The 22,635-nt window shown below is 42.5% G+C and overlaps 1 protein-coding gene across 3 annotated transcripts in view; it reads right to left on the reverse strand.

Annotated features, from left to right (window-relative positions):
- LOC122549324 (collagen alpha-1(XV) chain-like) overlaps positions 1 to 22,635 on the reverse strand; it is a 265,827-nt gene that overhangs the window by 118,737 nt on the left and 124,455 nt on the right. For all 3 annotated transcript variants that reach the window (XM_043688956.2, XM_043688955.2, XM_043688954.2), the window contains 3 exons: positions 11,088 to 11,249; positions 10,683 to 10,709; positions 4,520 to 4,582 (listed from right to left, as the gene is read on the reverse strand). In XM_043688956.2, coding sequence (XP_043544891.1) covers positions 4,520 to 4,582; positions 10,683 to 10,709; positions 11,088 to 11,249 — 252 coding nt within the window. The remainder of the gene's footprint in view (positions 1 to 4,519; positions 4,583 to 10,682; positions 10,710 to 11,087; positions 11,250 to 22,635) is intronic.

Raw genomic sequence — 22,635 nt, forward strand, 5'->3', positions numbered from 1 at the left:
TTCAGAATGCATGTGGCTGATTATTCTACTTTCTCCCCAGAACCATTGTTCCCTTTAGCCCCAAGAACTACAACTAATTCCTTCTTGAAAACTTTCAATGATTTGGCCTTTGCAGAGAATTCCACAAGCTCACCAACTCTGGGTAAATAAATTTCTCCTCATTGCAGGCCTAAATGTCTTACGCCCATATCCTTAAGACTGTGAGCCCTAATTCAGTACTCCCTAATCATCAGTAACATCCTTTCTGCATTTTCCCTGCATGGTCCTGAAAAAAACGTAATAAGTTTCTATGACATCTCCCTCATTCTTCTAAAGTACAATGAATATAGTCTTAACCAATCCAGTCTCTCCTCATGCATCAGTTCTGCCATCCCAGGAATCAGTCTGATAAACCTTTGTTGCACTCCCTACATCGACAGAACATCCTTCCTTCAATAAAGTAGAACAAAACTGCACACAGTCCTCCAGGTGTGATCTCATTAAGGCCTTGTCTAATTATAGAGTCAGACATGTGTACAGCATAGAAACAGACCCTTCAGTCCAACTTGTTCATGCCAACCAGACATCCTAAATAAATCTAGTCCCATTTGGCTCATATCCCTCTAAACCCTTCCTATTCATATATCCATCCAGATGCTTTTTAAATGTTGTAATTGTACTAGCCTCCACCACTTCCTCTGGCAGCTCATTCCATACACATACCACCGCGTGAAAAAGTTGCCCCTTGTTCCCTTTTAAATATTTCCCATCTCACCCTAAACCAATGCCTTCTAGTTCTGGACTCCCTCAACCCAGTGAAAAGATTTTGTCTATTTACCCTATCCATGCCTCTTGTGTTTTAAAAACCTTTATATAAGGTTTTTAAAACACAAGAGCTTCCGACCCCTCAGCTTCCGACGCTCCAAGGAAAACAGCAAAAAGACATTCCTGTTCCTGGACTTAAATCCTCTCACTATGAAGGTCGACATACCAAATTTCTTCATCACTGCCTGCGGTTATGTGTGTGCTTATTTTCACCGATAGGTGTACAAGGATGCACAAGTTTCACTGTGCTTCTCCCTTTCCCAATCTACTGCCAGTCAGATAGTAATCCACCTTTCTGTTATTGTTAACAAAGTGGATAAGACTGAGAAAGGGTGAAGTGAAGACTTCACTATTTCCAGTTTAACCTTCAGATAAATTATTTATTCTGAAGTGGGAGATGGCACGGGGCAGGCTGACACTAGGAACACGGACACACAAGATGGCTGCTGAGTCATCAGTTGGCCACTTGACACATAAGATGTCCGCTGGACCAAGATATGGAGGGAGACAGCAGAGCAAACACAGACATTACCTGGGGCCACTAGAATGCCAGCACTACGCACTCACAACCTAGTTGATTAGTTTAAGGCAGGTGGGGGACAGAATACACTGGAGTAGCATATACCGTCCACCAAAGTGTCTGGGTCCAGCCAACACCTTTGATAGAAATGCTAACAGTTTGATTGAGACTCAATACAGATTGCTAATAGCCAGGGCTGCAGTAATCGTCATTCTCAGGAAGAGTGATTAGCACCCATTACTACAGCAATGGACGTCGGCACAGACATTGAAACTGACAATGTCTGCATCGAAACTATCAACAATTCTGCAATGAGTGCCATAAACAAATCATGTTACAAACACAATAATCTCATCACTGATCAACTGTATCACAAGATGTATAAAAGTATCTTGATCTGTGCTCCGGGGGGAGAGAACCGTAATAGTCAAAGGGAACTTGAGAAACAAGCTTGTAAGGAGATCTCAGCTATCTGTAAGAAAAATAGGGTGGTTATGGTAGGGGATTTTAACTTTCCAAACATAGACTGGGACTGCCGTGGTGTTAAGGGTTTAGATGGAGAGGAATTTGTTAAGTGTGTACAAAACAATTTTCTGATTCAGTATGCGGATGTAACTACTAGAGAAGGTGCAAAACTTGACTTATCCTTGGGAAATAAGGCAGGGCAGGTGACTGGGGTGTCAGTGGGGGAGCACTTTGGGGCCAGCGACCATAATTCTATTAGATTTAAAATAATGATGGAAAAGGATAGACCAGATCTAAAAATTGAAGTTCTAAATTGGAGAAAGGCCAATTTTGACGGTATTAGGCAAGAACTTTTGAAAGCTGATTGGGTGCAGGTGTTCGCAGGTAAAGGGATGGCTGGAAAATAGGAAGCCTTCAGAAATGAGATAAGGAGAATCCAGAGAAAGTATATTCCTGTTAGGGTGAAAGGAAAAGCTGGTAGGTATAGGGAATGCTGGATGACTAAAGAAATTGAGTGTTCGGTTAAGAAAAAGAAGGAAGAATATGTAAGGTATAGACAGGATAGATCAAGTGAATCCTTAAAAGAGTATAAGGGAAGTAGGAGTATATACTTAAGAGGGAAATCAGGAGGGTAAAAAGGGGACACGAGATAGCTTTGGCAAATAGAATTAAGGAGAATCCAAAGAGTTTTTACAAATACTTTAAGGACAAAAGGGTAACTAGGGAGAGAACAGGGCTCCTCAAAGATCAGCAAGGCGGCCTTTGCGTGGAAAAAAAGGGGGAGATACTAAATGAGTATTTTGCATCAGTATTTACTGTGGAAAAGGATATGGAAGATGTAGACTGTAGGGAAATAAATGGTGACATCTTGCAAAATGTCCATATTACAGGGGAGGAAGTGCTGGATGTGTTGAAACGCATAAAAGTAGATAAATCCTCAGGACCTGATCAGGTGTACCCGAGAATTCTGTGGGAAGCTAGAGAAGAAGTGATTGTTGGGCCTCTTGCTGAGATATTTGTATCATCGATAATCACAGTTGAGGTGTCGGAAGAATGGAGGTTGGCTAACATGTTGCCACTGTTTAAGAAGGGTGGTAAGGACAAGCCAGGGAACTATAGACTGGTGAGCCTGACGTCGGTGGTGGGCAAGTTGTTGGAAGGAATCCTGAGGGACAGGATGCACATGTATTTGGAAAGGCAAGGACTGATTAGGGATAGTCAACATGGTTTTGTGCATGGGAAATCATGTCTCACAAACTTGATAGAGTTTTTTGAAGAAGTAACAAAGAGAATTGATGAGGGCAGAGCAGTAGATGTGATCTAGATGGACTTCAGTAAGGCATTCGACAAGGTTCCCCATGGGAGATTGATTAGCAAAGTTGGATCTCACGGAATAGAGGAAGAACTAGCCATATGGATACAGAACTGGCTCAAAGGTAGAAGACAGAGGGTGATGGTGGAGGGTTGTTTTCAGACTGGAGGCCTGTGACCAGTGGAGTGCCACAAGGATTGGTGCTGGGTCCTCTACTTTTTGTCATTTACGTAAATGATTTGGATGGGAACATGAGAGGTACAGTTAGTAAGTTTGCAGATGACACCAAAATTGGAGGTGTAGTGGACAGCGAAGAGGGTTACCTCAGATTACAACAGGATCTTGACCAGATGGGCCAATGGGCTGAGAAGTGGCAGATGGAGTTTAATTCAGATAAATGCAAGGTGCTGCATTTTGGGAAAGCAAATCTTAGCAGGACTTATACATTTAATGGTAAGGTCCTAGGGAGTGTTGCTGAACAAAGAGACCTTGGAGTGCAGGTTCATAGCTCCTTGAAAGTGGAGTCGCAGATAGATAGGATAGTGAAGAAGGCATTTGGTATGCTTTCCTTTATCAGTCAGAGTATTGAGTACAGGATTTGGGAGGTCACATTGCGGCTGTACAGGACATTGGTTGGGTCACTGTTGGAATATTACGTGCAATTCTGGTCTCCTTCCTATCGGAAAGATGTTGTGAAACTTGAAAGGGTTCAGAAAAGATTTACAAGGATGTTGCCAGGGTTGGAGGATTTGAGCTATAGGGAGAGGCTGAACAGTCTGGGGCTGTTTTCCCTTGAGCGTCAGAGGCTGAGGGGTGATCTCATACAGGTTTACAAAATTATGAGGGGCACGGATAGGGTAAATAGGCAAAGTCTGTTCCCTGGGGTGGGGGAATCCAGAACTGGAGGGCATAGGTTTAGGGTGAGAGGAGCAAGATATAAAAGAGACCTAAGGGGCAACTTTTTCACGCAGAGGGTGGTAAGTATATGGAATGAGCTGCCTAGGAAGTGGTGGAGGCTGGTACAATTGCAACATTTAAGAGGCATTTGGATGGGTATATGAATAGGAAGGGTTTGGAGGGATATGGGCCGGGTGCTGGCAGGTGGGACTAGATTGGGTTGAGATATCTGGTCGACATGGACGGGTTGAACCAAAGGGTCTGTTTCCGTGCTGTACATCTCTATGACTGTACGACTCTAAAACTTGCAGCTGACCACTGAGCTGTTGGTGTTTTTCTCTCCCCGGAGCTCCGGTATTCCCTTGTACAATAAACTCTGTTATTGAACCCAACTCTGACTCCGAAACTGGTGATTTTCCTCATAACAATTCTTTATATAAATTATTTACTCTTTATGTTTATCCTCTAGATCTTTGGTCATATTCTCACCCTCCTTCAACAATGTTAACTACTGGACATACCTTCTCTCCTTTGGGACCTTGTTCACCTTTTGTTCCTTTAAATCCTTGAGATCCCTGTTTACCCTGAATGTGAAAGTAAAAATATTTTTTAATAGACATAAATATTTACTTACTTTCGATGAATAAAGTCACTGACAAGGAACCTAATAAGATATGCTATCAATCATCGATTTAATCAACATTCAAAGTGTTCATTGCAAGGATTAATAAATGCAACACTTCACAACTATTGTAAGTAGTAAGGATATCAATTATTTTGGTATCTCAGTTCAGCAAATCCCAAAGACAGTCACTGTAGCCTGCTCAATCCCAAACTGGGGGTAAAGCAGGGAATTTTATGCTATCTGCAAGTTTGAGGCCATGGTTTCTCATAGGGGGGTGCATATTGGCTGTCAAGGGAGAGCAGGAGAGTTTGGTTTCAACCTGCATAAAAAGTGATGAATTGAACGCTGAGAATTGGAAGAGTTCTGTGGCCCCACAAAACCGGGTATTAACAGGCAGTATACAAAATGGGTTGGATGACTAACCCACCAGCTACCGCCCACCCCCAGGTTGTCCCCCACAGTATTAAGGAATAGTTTAGGAACTGTTTCTGTCCCTGGTACATTAATGCGTGAGGCTGGGGTAGGCAGAACCACGAAAGCCAGCCTGCCTCTTCACCATCTCAGGTGAGAAGGTGGGACAGAAGGGGAAGCATCTCCTGCAGGGTGTGCAGTGTACCCAAAGAGGTACTTCCCTCTCTGACTCTTAGTCTCGCAACTTGATGCCCCAACATCCATCTTTGACACTCCTCCTTCCATTCCCCTAATCCTTCTAAACACAGAAGTGCAGTATGAACTCCAAGTCTTGTATTCCATGGATCTTCTCTTGTAGATTTGCTTGTCGTCCCAGCAGCAGCCACCACTGACTTCTGCCTGTGTTTGGCTAATCAGCTGCAGGTCAATCAATTGTCGAGGGTGAAATTCCTTACCCTGAGGGATTACTGCTGGGGAAGGCAGCTTTCAGTATGTTGGAGGTGGGGAGGGTGAAGAGCAAAGCTCCAGGGAGCAATACTATGTTGCGACAAATCCTTAAACTAAGGGATTTGGGAGAGGGGAACGTGAAAAGACAGTTTAGATGTACTAACTTTACACAGAAGCTGGTGGATGTGAATCATGAATTGCACTAAGAGTTAAAATTAAGAAGTTAAGAGAGAGTTGGTAAAGTGTTGAGGGAGTGTGAGAATGAGGAGTAAAATTTTAGACTGGCCAGGAAGACTGGATTGCATTTTCTACTGTACGTACCAAGGCCACATTAGATTTGGTATTGGATAATGAACTTGGCCAAGTGTTAGATTTAGAGGTAGGTGAACACTTCGGTGATAGTGACCACAATTCAGTTATGTTTACTTTAGTGATGGAAAGGGGTAGGTATATACTGCAGGGCAAGCGGGGGGGAAAGGCGATTACAATGCGATTAGGCAAGATTTAGCATGTATAAGATGGGGAAGGAAACTGCAGGGGATGGGCACAATTGAAATGTGGAGCTTATTCAAAGAACACCTACTGAGGGTCCTTGATAATTAAGTACCTGTCAGGCAGGGAGAAAGTTGTCAAGTGCGGGAGCCGTGGTTTACTAAGGAAGTTGAATCTCTCTTCAAGAGGAGGAAGAAGGTTTATGTTAGGATGAGATATGATGGTTCAGTTAGGATGCTTGAGAATTACAGATTAGCCAGGAAAGACCTCAAGAGAGCACTAAGAGGAGGAGGAGGGGACACGAGAAATCATTGGCGGATAGGATCAAGGAAAAACTTAAGGCTTTCTATAGCCATATCAGGAATAAAAGGATGACTAGAATAACATTTGGGCCAATCGAGCAAAGTAGTGGGAAGTTGTGCATGGAGTCAGAGGACATCGGGGAAGCGCTAAATGAATAATTTTCGTCAGTATTCACACTAGAAAAAAAACAATGTTGCCGAGGAGAATACTGAGACACAGGCTACTAGACAACATGGGATGGAGATGAATAAGGAGGAGGTGTTAGCAATTCTAGAAAGTATAAAAATAGATAAGTCCCCTGGGCCAGATGGGATTTATCCTCGGATTCTTTGGGAAGCGAGGGAGGAGACTGCTGAACCTTTGGCTTTGATCTTTATGTCATCATTGACTACAAGAATAGTGCCAGAAAATAGTAGGATTGCAAATGTTGTTCCCTTGTTCAAGAAGGGGAGTAGAGACAATCCTGGAAATTATAGACCTGTGAGCCTTACTTCGTTTGTGGGTAAAGTGTTGCAAAGGGTTATAAGAGATAGGATTTATAATCATCTAGAGAGGAATAAGTTGCTTAGGGATAGTCAACATGGTTTTGTGACGGGTAGGTTGTGCCTCACAAATCTTATGGAGTTCTTTGAGAAGGTGACCGAACATGTGGATGAGAGTAAAGCCTTTGATGTGGTGTATATGAATTTCAGTAAGGTGTTTCATAAGGCTCCCCACAGTAGGCTATTGCACAAAACACGGAGGCATGGGATTGAGGGTGATTTAGCGGTTTGCATCTGAAATTGGCTACGTGAAAGAAGACACAGGGTGGTGGTTGATGGGAAATATTCATCTTGGAATTCAGTTACTACTGGGGTACTGCAAGGATCTGTTTTGGTTCGACTGTTCTTCATCATTTATATAAATGAGCTGGATGAGGGCATTGAAGGATGGGTTAGTAAATTTGCGGATGACACTAAGACTCTGGTGCGGCTGCATCTGGAGTATTGTGTGCAGTTTTGGTCGCCATACTATAGGAAGGATGTGGAGGCACTGGAACGGGTGCAGAGGAGGTTTACCAGGATGTTGCCTGGTATGGTAGGAAGATCGTATGAGGAAAGGCTGAGGCACTCGGGGTTGTTTTCATTGGAGAAAAGAAGGTTTAGGGGTGACTTGATAGAGGTGTACAAGATGATCAGGGGTTTAGATAGAGTTTTCTGTGAGAACCTTTTTCCACGTATGGAGTCAGCTATTACGAGGGGGCATAGCTTTAAATTAAGGGGTGGTAGGTATAGGACAGATGTTAGGGGTAGGTTCTTTACTCAGCGAGTTGTGAGTTCATGGAATGCCCTGCCAGTAGCAGTGGTGGACTCTCCCTCTTTATGGGCATTTAAGCGGGCATTGGATAGGCATATGGAGGATAGTGGGCTAGTGTAGGTTAGGTGGGCTTGGATCGGCGCAACATCGAGGGCCAAAGGGCCTGTACTGCGCTGTATTCTTCTATGTTCTATGTTCTAAGATCAGTAGAGGTTGTGGATAGTGATAAAGAATGTTGTAGGTTGCAGAGATAAGCTGTAGAGCTAGGCTGAGAGGTGGCAAATGGAGTTTAATGTGGAAAAGTCTGGGATGATCCACTTTGGAAGGAGTAATAGGAATGCAGAGTACTGGGCTAATGGATAAGATTCTTGGTAGTGTAGATGAGCAGAGAGAGATCTCAGTGTCCAGGTACTTAGTTCTTTGAAAGTTGCCACCCAGGTTGATAGGGTTGTTAAGAAGGCATACAGTGTGTTAGCTTTTATTAGTAGAGGGATTGAATTTTGGAACCATGAGACCATGCTGCAGCTGTACAAAACTTTGGTGCAGCCACATTTTCATTATTGCGTACAGTTCTGGTCACCGCATTATAGAAAGGATGTGGAAGCTTTGGAAAGGGTTCAGAGGAGATTTACTAGGATGTTGCCTAGTATGGAGGGAAGGTATTATGAAGAAAGGCTGAGGGACTTGATGCTGTTTTCGTTAGAGAGCAGAAGGTTGCGAGGCAAATTAATTCAGATATAAGATAATCAGAGGGTTAGATAGGTTGGACAGTGAGAGCCTTTTTCCTCAGATGGCGATGGCTAGCACAAGGGGATAGCTTTAAATTGAGGGATGATAGATATAGGACAGATGTCAGAGGTAGTTTCTTTACTCAGATTAGTGGGGGTGTGGAACTCACTGCCTGCAACAGTAGTAGACACACCAATGTTAAGGATATTAAATTGGTTATTGGATTGGCAGGAGGACGAGAATTGAATGGTGTAGGTTAGATGGGCTTTAGATTGATTCCACAGGTTGGCGCAACATCGAGGGCCGAAGGGTCTGTACTGCGCTGTAATGTTCTGTTTTCTGTGCTTTTAATTATGTTCCTTTGGATACTAGTGATGGCGAAGTTTCTACATTCTTCATCCAAGGTTAGCATCAGATAATTCCAGGTCAGGTGTAACATGGCTCTCATTGACTAACACTTGTACCATCCACAAACTCCATTTCACAAGGACATTAGTTTGTCCAACTATTTCCATTGAGATTCTGATGGCAATTACCAATTTTGTTCCAATTAATGATGAACTGTGTGCAATGGCAGGATTGGGTGTAGTGTGAGCTGAAATTATTGCATAACCACAGACAGCAAAAGTCACACATTAATCTCTGCTCAATCTATGGTTAGCCCCCAAAAAAGGTGTTAATGTTTATACCAATTCTGTGATTTTTAAGATATTTTAGTTTTCGACAAACAAGACTTTTCATAGCAGCCATTCTTTACAAATTTGGTTGGTGTTGATTCCATTATACAAAATCCTCCAAAATGCGGGTGCAAACTAATGTCTCAAAACTCGAGATAATTGCATAGTTGGAGTTACATGCATAACCAAATTCTGGGTCTGGATGAGGGACAGGTGTTCTGCCACCAGCAAAAGATTTGTTAACATCACGATGGTTGAGTCAGCAATGTAGACTTCCAAGCAAGTGAAAGATTGAATACAATAACATCTGAACTTGCGCTATGTCAGGATAAGCAGACATTTAAGCTAAGTGCTCCAATGGAAAACAAGTTGTGGTTGTCAAGGCAACTTCATTTCTATTTTGATCAGCTCCTCTGTAAAATCAGAATTAAGAAAATTGGAGGTTATTATGTAATTGTTTATTTGACCATTCCATCTCTCTGAAAGGATCATTCATTGACTCCTACATTCCTGCACTTAAGATTTTTCTTGAACAAATGAACATTAATTTCCTTTTTAAAATCCACTACGTCACTCTTGCTGTCATGGTATTCTGGGGTATAGTGTGCTATCAGAAGGTCAGATATAGCAGAACATTGATTGCCACCCAGTTTTGTTCCATTGACTTTAACGGAAATTTAAAAGGAATTCTCTACTTGTTGTTTTATGATGATACAAAAGATTTACAATTCAATTGTACAATTCAATCTCTCGATTTGAATTTAATTGTTTGGGCATATTGGAGAGGAATTTTTCAAAAATTTATATCCTCATTAGATCTGTGCTTCTCTGGAATTTTGCCTCTTCTGGGATGATTCATAGTTGCAGAATTGGGGTGGAATGCAAATTGTCTGGTTCGCAATTACGTGTCTGGTTTTGCAATTGCAATCCTCCAATTTTGTGAAAGGGGCCGTATTGATGGCACCGATGGCCTTTATGTGTTTCGTAGTTACCGACTCAATGCCCAGCAGAGAATGTTTTTACCATTCACTTAATCAGAAACTCTCACAACATAGAGCCCTGTCTATCTCGCCTCCTCTCAATTTTCTTTGTCCTAATGAAGACTTGCCAGGTTTCCGCATTTCTCCACATAACTAAAGCCTCCTGTCCTTTGTATCACTGTGGTGCATCTCTTCTGTGGCCGTTAAAGGACATTACCATGCTTCCTAAACCAGGGTGGAGAAAATGAGGACTGCAGATGCTGGAGATCAGAGCTGAAAATGTGTTGCTGGAAAAGCGCAGCAGGTCAGGCAGCATCCAGAGAACAGGATGCTGCCTGACCTGCTGCGCTTTTCCAGCTTCCTAAACCAGGGTGCCTAAAATGGAGTAAAAGTTCCAAGCTTCCTTGCTCACTAAATGCAAACATTAATTCACTTCCCTTTCTCTGTAATCTCTCCAAAAGTCAGCTTGTTCTCATTATTGCATGTTGATTAGAATTAAGTATGGTTCTTCATTCCTGCTCAGCTCACCATTAGCCATGGCAATATGTTTATTCACAAACTTTATTTCAACGTGAAGAAAACCAAATTCCACAATCAGAGCCCCTGTCACTTGAACCTCTATCAGGGAGCATCAAAATCAAAGCAGTTACCATTTAGTATGGTGCACAATTTGTATTTTGTCCCAGCCCACTGGACAAATGACTGAAATAAATCAAACACTTACAGGCAGTCCATCTTTTCCTGGGACACCCTGTAGTGAGAAAACACAGTTAGGAAAAGTTGCTAAGCTTTGAAAGCACACAAATGAGACAATGGTGAAGCATTTTGATCAATATTTGAATTTCAGCAGGGATTACACCAGCGCAGTGTCATTGCGATGGTAGCAAATTGCTGAGGATTTCATTCAGGCTCCCTCATGTTTGTGTTGAATGTAACCTGGATCAGTTGGCCAGCATTCTAATACTTAGGCACACACCTCGTGGTGAATTCTGCTCCAAAGTAGCATTTGACACTTGCCTGCAACATTGGTTTGACAGACATTAAGGGGATACTTGGTCCATGCAAGGTTAGTTAAATAAAGGAGCAAGCAAAAACAATGACATTGAACTCCATGCCATCCATTACTTACAGGCTGACCATCTTTTCCGGGAGGTCCTGGTGAGCCTCTTGGCCCTGGTGGCCCAGGCTCTACAGGATCAACTTGGTTCACTGTGGGTATACCAGGAGGACCAGTTAATCCAGGTTCACCTTTGTCACCCTTGAGTCCAACTTTTCCCAGTCCATCCTCACCCTAGAGATCAAAACAGTCTGTAAATTTCACAATATTACACATTACTTAAGAGAAGACAAGGTTTAAAGAACCCACTGGCAAGAAACAGCAGCAAAGATAATTTAAAGTTTGATGGATCACCAAACGATGACATTGTATTGTATTAGATTATTTCACACCTTAGAATCATTAAACCAGAGAATGTGACACTCAGAAGCTGCGCTTTCACCAAGGGAGCCTGCAGCAAAGCTTTTCTCCATCCAGTCCAATACCTCACTGGGGGAACTCTCTGCAAATCAAGCCCAGTCATTCCCAGAGCCATCACAAAAGCTAAAGATGTTAATCAAAGTACGCTAAGTCCCCAATTTGCTTGTCTTTGTACAATCAGGTTAACAGAAAACACAGACCAGGTTTCTGTACTTAACAATAATTACTATTTATTTATTACAAACAAATACATTCTATTTACTATCAACTCTACTAGTTAACTCCCTTATAAACCATAACAAATAGGAACAGTAATAGGCCATTTGGCCCCTCGAGTTGCTCCGCTATTCAATAGGTTCATGGCTGATCCAACACTTTTCATGTCATTTTCTTGTCCATATTCCCATTGCTCTTGATTCCCTGACTGACCTGCCTTAAGTATACACAAAGACTCAGCCCCACAGTTCTTTGGGCAAGGAGTTCCAAAGACACAACCTTCTGAGAGATGAAGTTCCTCCTCACCACACTCTTAAATTGGTGCCCCTTAATTCTGAGACTTTGCTAAAAACAGAAGTTCTGAGATTATGAAACAAAGTAAAAGTTTATTAACAATAGAAGTGGAGATAAATTCCATTATAAAACAGACTTGAAGAATTTTAAATGTATAGTAGAAATTACTCACATGGAATGAATATCCTACTAAGTCTTCCAAACATTGTTGCAATCCCAATATCATTCAGAACAACACTGCTATCAAGAGAGAGAGATTTTTCTGTTTGCTTTAATGCTTTGATGTGCTTGAACTGATCAAAAATTGCATCCCATCTTCTGGAATAGCAGATAACTCTTTCTTAACTATTATCAAGCTCCCAGTGCTATATTATCTCTTCTACAGCTCAATTCCCTTTTATTTTAAATCTTAAAAAGCATCACTTCTATTTGACTGAATTTATCCCCGTACTTTGGTCTGGATGGGTATATGAATAGGAAGGGTTTGGAAAGATATGTGCCAGGTGCTGGCAGGTGGGACTAGATTGGGTTGGGATATCTGGTCAGCATGAACAGGTTGGACCGAAGGGCCTGTTTCCATGCTGTACATCTCTATGATTCTATGACTCTATAAAAGACGCCTCAACATTTCAGAGCTTGATATGCACTTCTCCTTCAAATGTCTCCCAGTTCAGACTACTTCAATCTGGAAATATCTCATCCTAAGTCCTCTAGGTAGTTCCCTAGAAACCCCAGATAATTGTGTCTTGATTAGAATTATAGTTTTTCCCATAAATGCTAAGAGTCAACTACAAATACAGGGACAAATGCAAACACAGAACTCCAAGAAATTAAACACGTAGAAAGTGCCAGAAGAATACATTTAAGTAAATTTTAAGGCCCCAAGTTACAGCGTAGTTTTGAAGTATCATTCATGGACAGTAAGCAGTGAGACACTACTAAGAGCACAGTGTTTCATTATGGATAGGTGGTTAGTGCTGCTACACCATGATGTGCCTTTCCTCTTTAGCATTCCCTAGTTGTCGGCAACAACCAGGTTAGGAGCCTGTGTGTGACCTAATCTAGCCCCGACACAGGAAAATGGGCCAAATCATAATGAGCCAGATTGGAAGGCTATGTCCAAAACTACTCCACCCTAAGGAGGGGGAGGGATTCACTCGGATGTCCAACATTAGTTTTGAGTATCTTTTCCAATTTCATTTCCAGCTAATAATATGTTTTCTTGACATATCATGCCTTCATAATCACGATGATTATTTGCTTATGTTTTAATCTTTGCAAGTTATGCTTTTGTTTAAAACAAATTCTGACTGTAATTGTAGAATGGGGACTGGCTTGGTTTCTAGTGTCACAATGTTTTGATTCCACAGCTGGTTAATTAACTATTACCATGGTTATCTTGAAGCTTTGTTGTGAACAACAAAGTCTTTTTTATTTTCAAGCTATGGAGACCAGAGGTTTCTCATTCTTTTGCTTCTGCAGCTCCCTCCTCCCAATATTTTAACAATTCGACAGAACCCGTAGCAGAAATCGAGTTTATCTTTATAAGGTCATTTCCTCAGGATGGGGGAGTCCAAAACTAGAGGGTATTGGTTTAAGGTGAGAGGGGAAAGATTTAAAAGGGACCTGAGGGGCAACGTTTTCATGCAGACAGTGGTGTGTGTATGGAATGAGCTATTGGAGGAGGCGGTGGCTGCTGGTTGAATGTCACTAGTTAAAAGGCATCTGGATGGGTACGTGAATAAGAAGAGTTTATGGGAATACAGGCCAAACAGGACTAGATTTATTTAGGATTTCTGGTCGGCATGGACAAGTTATTGTCTGTCAAAGGAAAATATTGGACAGATCAACCCCTCCCCTTTCTCCTAATTAAGCTCAGAACCTTCTTTGAGCCAGGTTCATTCATGTTTAAAACTGCTTTCAAGTCATTTTAATGGCAATATTGTTCCACTTCCTTTCAACAAATGTTATCTTTAACTTTCTACACCGTTAACCAAGAGGTGGACAAATGGATTTGGTGGTTCTTGCTGCTATCATGATGGCATTTTGTCCCCCCCCACCACACCTGACTCAATAGTGAGGCCATAGATGGTGACAGTGAATGAGAGAGGGAATAATGTGCAAAGCATACTGGTACTCCTCTGTGGCTCAGCAGCTTCTGTGCCCTGTGTTTAGAAGGCCAAGTTATTGTGATACGCTAACATCGGAAGGAGGTAGTCTGAATTCAGAATGTACAGCCTTTGCAAAAGGCCCCAAGTTACAGTCAGAGTCACAGAGACGTACAACATGGAAAGAGACCCTTCAGTCCAACTCATCCATGCTGACCAGATATCCCAACCTAATCTAGGTCCATTTGCCAGCACTTGGCCCATATCCCTCTAAATCCTTCCTATTCATATACCCATCCAGATGCCTTTTAAATACTGTAATTGTACCAGCTTCCATCACTTCCTCGGACAGCTCATTCCTTACATGCACCAACCTCTGTGTGAAAAGGTTGCCCCTTAGGTCCCTTTTATATCTTAACTCTCACAACCTCAACCCATGCCCTCTAGTTCAGGACCCCCCCACCACCACTACCACCCACCTCAGGGAAAAGACTTTGTCTCTTTATTCTATCCATGCCCCTCATAATTTTATAAACCTCTGTAAGGTCGCCCCTCAGCCTCCAACGCTCCAGGAAAAACAGCCCCAGCCTATTCAGCCTCTCCCTATAGCTCAAATCCTCCAACCACGGCAACATCCTTGTAAATCTTTTCTGAAACCTTTCAAGTTTCACAACATCTTTCTGATAAGGAGACCAGAATTGCATGCAATATTCCAACAGTGACCTAACCAATGTCCTGTACAGCTGCAACATGACCTCTCAACTCCTGTACTCAATACTCTGACCAATAAAGGAAAGCATATCAAACGCCTTCTTCACTATCCTACCTGTGACTTCACTTTCAAGGAGCTATGAACCTGCACTCCAAGGTTTCCTTGTCCAGCACCATTCTCAAGGACCTTACCATTAAGTGTATAAGTCCTGCTAAGATTTGCTTTCCCAAAATGCAGCATCTCTCATTTATCTGAATTAAACTCCATCTGCCACCTCTCAGCCCATTGGCCCATCTGGTCCAGATCCTGTTGTAATTTGAGGTAACCCTCTTCGCTGTCCACTACACCTCCAATTTTGGTGACATCAGCAAACTTATTAACTGTACCTCTTATGCTCACGTCCAAATCATTGATGCAAATGACGATACGCAGTGGACCCAGCACCGATCCTTGTGACACTCCACTGGTCACAGGCCTCCAGTCTGAAAAACAACCCTACACCGCCACCTTCTGTTTTCTACCTTCAAGCCAGTTCTGTCTTCAAATGACCAGTTCTCCCTGTATTCCATAATGTCCCATGAGGAACCTTGTTGAATGCCTTACTGAAGTCCATATAGATCACCACTCTGCCCTCACCAATCCTCTTTGTTACTTCTTCAAAAAACTTAATCAAGTTCGTGAGACATGATTTTCCACACACAAAGCCATACTGACTATCTCTAATCAGTCCTTGCTTTCCAAATACAGAGGAACCTCAATTATCCCAGCGAGATGGGTGGGCACTACTTTGTTCCGATGATTGATTATTTGATTCAATGCCTCTCCTCAGGGGCTCAGAGTTTGCTAAAGTTTCCTTTTTCATCGCCCTGCCTGCCTCGTTCCCTCTCTCTGTCGCAGGGTTTGTTTCTGAGCAGAGACACACTAATGTGTAAGGGACCTGCAGCATTGCTTAGGCCTCCTGCACTGCGCCCCCATCAGTTCAATGAGCTAAGTCTACCCCCCCACCCCATTCAGGAGACTAGGCAGCAACACACAGAGCGTGAAACCCCATACACCCCTGTCCAAACCCCAGCCCCATCCAACCCCCCCCTCCATCCAACCCCCCAACCCAATCCAACCCTGCCCCCTCATCTGACCCCCAACCACATTCAACCCCGCCCCCGTCCGACCCCCAACCCCGTCCAACCCCACCCCCTGACGGTCCCTAACCCCATCCCCACCCCCAAACCCCATACAACACCTCCTGTCCAACCCCAATCCCATCCAACAACCCCCCCCCCGTCCAACACTGCAGCCCCATTGCCCCCAAACCCGTCCACCACCCACTCCGTCCAGCTCTGGTCCCGTGAAGCCCCATCTGCCCCCACCCTGCCCTCTATCTGCCCCCCCCAAGCCCACCCAACATTACCCCCGCGTCCGACCTCCAATCCCATCTACCACACCCCCGTCCGTCCGTCCAACACCAGCTGCTCCATCTGCCCCTACCCCCAAGAAACCCCATTCACCCCCCACCCAGCTAGTCCAACCCTGCCCCGGGGCAGTTGGACTGGACACCAACAATAAGGCGGCTGCTGCCTTTGAGGGGCACACACACACAATCTCTCCAATGTTGTCGTGTGTATCTGGTGAAGGGAGGGTGGTCAGTCATTTGGAGACCGTGTCTGGGTTCCATCGATGTCCAGGACTGTTCTCGGCAGCATTTCAGTAAGCCGAGTTCATTTTTAATCATTATAAACGAAAGATGCGATCACACACAGGCTGCCTTGCTGATCTTTGAGGGCTCCTATTCTCTCCCTAGTTACCTTTTTGTCCTTAATGTATTATAAAGTCCCTTTGGATTCTCCTTAACTCTATTTTCCAAAGATATCTCATGTTCCCTTTTTGCCCTCCTGATTTCCCTCTTAAGTAGACTCCTACTGCCTTTATACTCTAAGGATTCACTCGATCCCTCCTGTCTATACCTGACAGATGCTTCCTTCTTTTCCTTTGCCAAACACTTAATTTCTCTAGTCATCCAGCATTCCCTACACCAACCAGCCTTTCTTTCACCCTAACAGGAATATACTGTCTCTGGACTCTCGTTATTTCATTTTTGAAGGCTTCCCATTTTCCAGCCATCCCTTTACCTGTGAACATCTGTGTCCAATCAGCTTTTGAAAGTTCTTGCCTAATATTGTCAAAATTAGCCTTCCTCCAAGTTAGAACTTCAACTTTTAGATCCAGTCTATCCTTTGCCATCACTATTTTAAAACTAATAGAATTATGGTCACTGGGCCCAAAGTGCTCCCCCGCTGACACCTCAGTCACCTGCTCTGCCTTATTTCCCCAAAAGTAAGTCAAAGTTTTGCACATTCTCTAGTAGGTACATCCACATACTGAATCAGAAAATTTTCTTGTACACAGTTAACAAATTCCTCTCCATCTAAACCCTTAACACTCAGGCTATGTTTGTCGGTGACTAGGACATTGCAAAGAGATTTTCAGGCACAGTAAGGAACAAAGTCAGTCTCTGATTGTTCTATTGCAATGCCTTGAATGTTTATTTAAAACATATCATCAGAGAAACCTGCTCTGAATACCTTATCTCTTGGAATTAATTTTTATGGCATAGCATTAAATATTGAAACGTTTCCTCAATAACGGCTTCTTTAACATCCTGGACCCGATGTGCTTGAAAATGAGTTGCAACTTGAAATTTTAGAGTTCAACAACAAAATACACTGCTGTGGGTTTGGCATTTCCATGAGAATCACAATTACTAATGCTGATTCATGTGATTTTGACATCAAGGATGTTCTGTTGAGGTTAGGATGGCTAGACAGTCCCACCACCATCTGAGGCAGTCAGCAGGATGTGTTTACCTCCCCATGATCCATGCTGAGAGACTTGAGGCAGAAATCCTTGTTTCAATATTGTCAGTAAGACACAAGCACAGGTCTAGTACAATAGGCAAAGCTGCTGGAGAGGGGGATGGAGGTCACTTTAACACGGAGTTGAGCAAATGTGGCAAGAATAAAGATGGACACGAGGATGCCACGACAGGGAGTAGGAATGTGAATGAGTGGCAATGGGCTTCTGCTGGGCTCATACAAACATCATCCTTACTATCCCAACTCCAAATGGGAGTATGAGGATACTCATGCCTGGTATAGACAGGAGCAGAGAGTGTGCATGATGCAATGACTCCCTTCCTGATGTATCTACATCACATGTGCAGTGGCTTATGTAGATAGCTCACCATTACCTTCCCAAGGGCCATGTGGGATAGGCAATAGATACTGGTCCAACCAGCAACATCCACATTCCATGAAAGAAAGCAAAGTGCACAATTCTTACATCAGCATCACATCTGGTCACAGTTGGTATTCATCTCCTGATTAATGTGCTAGAAATATCCTCCCACCTGAACCTGGAAGGCAGCAAGGCTGTCCCATCACCAATAATCCTGAATGATGTACGACTGTACCAATAATAAGGGGAACAGCAGCAGAGGCTCAAAGCAGCAACAAAGAGTTAAATTAGTACAAAAACATTTCCACATGATTGTGAGAGTCAGCGCGATCTAACGTCCGGAAAGTAGAGCAATCTTGCAAATGGGCCTTTGCCCCATTTAATGTAACCTTATGAGAAATCACACTGGCCACTCAGCATATCAAACTAACAGTGCACTTCCGTCCTTTGTCAAACATGGCATATAAAGGACCATTGCTTTCAGACTCAAACGTAACACTTTTTTTTGTCAGGAAGTTTTAGTTCCCAATAAACATCCGTTTGGAATTGTGTCCCTGCTACTCATGTCTACTCAGAGACAAAAAAACTTCAGATGCTGGAAACCGAAGTTGACAGGCAGGAGGCTGGAAGAACATCCTGATTCTCAAGTGAACTGATGATCTAAAGTTATGCAGAGAAGTAAGCTGTGAGGATGACATACAGAGGCAGCAAAAAGGATTTAGACAGATTAAGTGAGTGGCCAGGGAGGCAGTAGAGGGAATACAGAATGGAGAAATGGGCAGGTGTCCAATTTGGTATGAAAAAAATTTTTTAAAAGTGGAATCTTTTAATAAAAGGAGACTATGACTGTGGGTATTCAAAGGAACCCAAATTTGTAAATGAATCACAAAATATAGACACAGCAGTATCATTAGGAATGCAAATAATATGCTAACCTTTGTTATAAAGAAATTAATATATAAGAATTAAGTCATATTGCTGCTGTGTAAAGCCTTGATGAGGCAACATTTGATGTAGTGTTCAATTTTAGTCTCCTTTTTCAAGGATGAGGGCACTCTCTATTGTCTGTGGTTCTTTTTCTCTCTCACCCAATGTTCTCCAGTGGGTTGATGCCCTCAGCCCTACAACTGAAGCTGTTGGAGAGATCTGACAGCATCACTGACACCAACTGGTCTCAGCAAGTCACCATTACATATGTGTGAATCTTAATGACAAGTCTCATTCTGTCTCTTTAGTTGAAGCCCTTTTCTCCAGGCGTCACTGGCATGACACATATGCCCAGCTGGAAGGTTTTATTGAACTGGCATAGCTAGGTTAGGGTTGCCCATGTTAAAGCTTACTAGGCCCTATCCCCATTGTTCTGTGCAGCACCTGACAGCAGAGGGTGTGGATAAACAACAGTGGGAATCAACCCCTCATTAAATACATAAAGGATGTAATTAAAGCAGAGAATTTCACCGTTCCTGACTGCAGATAATTATTAATGCTGTCAGGCAGATCTTTTGAGCTCCCATGTATCTTGAACATGGATTAGTTATTCTTCTCTTCTACCTTCACCAACAGTACTTTTTATTCATCAAACTGAGTTATTTATAAAATGGGAGCTTGGCTTGGGAGCAGTGTAAAAAGAACAGAGCAGGACCCTCACAGCATTTCAATGAACTGCGAGACTCCACTGTTGTGTTTGCAAGTCAAATTGATCCTTAGGCTCTTCTGTACACACGCCTTCAATTGTCCCCGGAGTACCAATGCAACTGATCAAACTGCCTCACTTTGAAAAGCACTGTGTGATATCCATGAAAATATACTGATCAAATAGAATGAAAAGTGTTTCCTTGAATTGCTTGGTGATCCCACCTTCTGTGAATGCAAGGATAAGTGAGGATACTGACTACCTAAAGAGTGGGTTATACTGCATCAATGAAAATGTAGAGATGGAGAGATAAAGAATAAGAAAGAAAGGATTTGCATTTGTGTAGCGCCATCATATCCTCACAATACTCTAAAGGTCCTCACAGAACAGTCGCTGTCACAAATTAGGAAATAGGTAAGAACAAGTGCCAGTTTATGCACAGCATGCTCCCACAAAGAGCGATGAGATGAGGTCTTTCTGCTGAAGTTAAGTCGGGGTCCATTCAGTTATTGGACCCTCCTTGTTCCTCAAATGCAGGTAAATATACCCTGGTACAAGTAAGCGATACCTTTGGTTTGTTTGGATAGAGTCAAACTCCAATGTTCTTTTAGTTTCCTTGATATGATATGTACAGAACTGAACTGTGTTTGCGACGGTGCACATTTATAATTTTTTTTATGAATAAAATAAGTTTTTGAAGTAAACAAAATGAAAAGATAAATGACTGGATTACCACTTTTAGAGGTGCTGGATGAGAGATTGGCCAAGACATTGGAGAAAATCCTCTGCTCTTCTCTGCACTCTGCCATGGAATGTTTTACTTCCAGTTCAGAGGTCAGTCAGATTCTCAGCTAACGGTGCTTCCAAAAAAATGGAACCTAAGAGCAATGCTCTGTCAATACTTGAGTGCCAGCCTGGATTTGTGTTCAAGTCTCAGGATGGCATTTGAACCCAATACTTGAATGAGGGATGAAAGCACCACTACTGAGGTAAAGGCACTAAAGAAAATCATGATGTTGGTGGTACAGATAATGACTGTGTTGGAGAGACTGAGTTATAGAGAAATAGAGATACACAGCACAGAAACAGACTCTTTAGTCCAACTTGTCCATGCCAACCAGATATCAGAAATAAATCTAGTCCCATTTGGCCTGTATACCTCTTCATAGACCTATCCAGAAGCCTTTTAAATGTTGTAATTGTACCAGCCTCAACCACTTTCTCTGGCTGCTCATTCCATAGACACACCACCATCTGCATGAAAAAGTTGCCCCTTAGGTCCCTTTTAAATTGTTTCCCTCTCACCTTAAACCTATGTCCTGTAGTTTTGGATTCTCACACCCCAAGGAAAAGACCTTGTCTTATTACCCTAACCATGCCCCTCATGATTTTATAAACCCCTATAAAGGTCACCCCTCAGCCTCCAAGGGAAAAGACGTTGTCTATTTATCCTATCCATGCCCCTCAGGATTTTATAAATCTCTATAAGGTCACCCCTTAGCCTCCGACGCTTCAGGGAAAACAGACCCAGCCTATTCAGCCTCTCCCTAGAGCTCAAATCCTCCAACCCTGGCAACATCCTTGTAAATCTTTTCTGAATTTAAAAATAGTTTAAAGTACTCCAGTCTAATTCTATGGACTGACTTACAACAGATTTGAAGCCTTGAGTTTTGAGAAGATGCCAGTGTCAAATTCTTTGTTCACCAGGAAAGGGTAACATACAGCGAGAAAAATGCAGGAATATCTGTCACTTTGTAATGGTATTAAGTTTTACTGTGCCTCTCCAACCGCAATATGAAAGATAATAATTTATAGACTTGTTTCCACCAGGAGGAGCTCCAGTTACTGAAAGGTCTTACTGTGAAATTGAGACCCTCGAGAAGGACAATGCTGATATTGTAGCAGAGTATTCAATACAGATATTGATACACGATCCTCCCTATTTTTAGAACATCAACATCATTCAAAGTAAAGAATTCTGATCAGAATGAGAACGTTAAACTTTAGTACATTAATTCTGCAGTAATTCCCATTTCATCCAAGCTGAGGCAGTTGAAAGCCCAAAGCATTGCTGCTTTGGAATCATGAGTTTGGGACAGTTCGGGATCAATGTTGGAAGGATTAAATCCACATACTGGAACTAAACTGGGGTGAATCCAAAGCATCACCATTACTCATCCATAATAAAACAAAGAACTAATGATGCTGAAGATCGATATGCACAGAAACTAGAAAGTGGGACAGAAAATACACCACAGAAAATCTCTTCGCAATGCTGCCAGAGTTTCCCCAGCAATTTCTGTTTTCATTTGCACCATTATTCATCCACTGTCCTCTAGATTAGAGGTAACACATGGATATAAGACTGTTCAATGCCTTTCAGGTTGTCCCTAAACACTCTGCAATCCAGGAAACAGTTTTAAAGTGTAGTTCCTGTTTCAAAGTAGGGGAAGACTGCAATTAATTAGCAACAAGCTCCCACAAACAGGAGAGGACAGCTAATCGTTTTTGGTGATTTTCACTAGGGTCAGGAAACTGGGAGAGCTTCCTTACTCTTACTTAAATTAAGGTCATGAGATTTTTGACATTCACCTGAGAGGACAGACAGGGTTTGAACTGTTTGTTCTTTCAAACAAAATTGGAAATCAAAATAAAGCTTGGATTTGATTTTTAACAGGGTGATTTTCTCTCAGAGTACTTGAAGAATAAACATTCATCTTCAGGGCAAAATTGGAGGTTTGGCACCCCTACTGGTGACTCAGATACAAGCAGTCAACAGGAAAGGTGCACTAGACTAGACAAGGTAACAGTAAATCGTGAAATTAAAAATGTGGGTTGATGTACTGGTGGGAGCTGATTTTTTTCATACAAAGGTAGATATCTTGCAACATTTGGGATGGTTGCACCCAAGCACTCTGGGACAGTAAAATCCAGCCTAGTAGGTCTGTTTGTCTCCCAACAGATGGTGCCAGATTTGCTTCTTATTGGCAGTATTTTCTGTTTCAA

The sequence above is a fragment of the Chiloscyllium plagiosum genome, unplaced genomic scaffold (genome assembly GCF_037043375.1).
Source record: "Chiloscyllium plagiosum isolate Xiang-an unplaced genomic scaffold, Cpla_swu_hap1 HiC_scaffold_4, whole genome shotgun sequence".
NCBI classification, from domain to species: Eukaryota; Metazoa; Chordata; class Chondrichthyes; order Orectolobiformes; family Hemiscylliidae; genus Chiloscyllium; species Chiloscyllium plagiosum.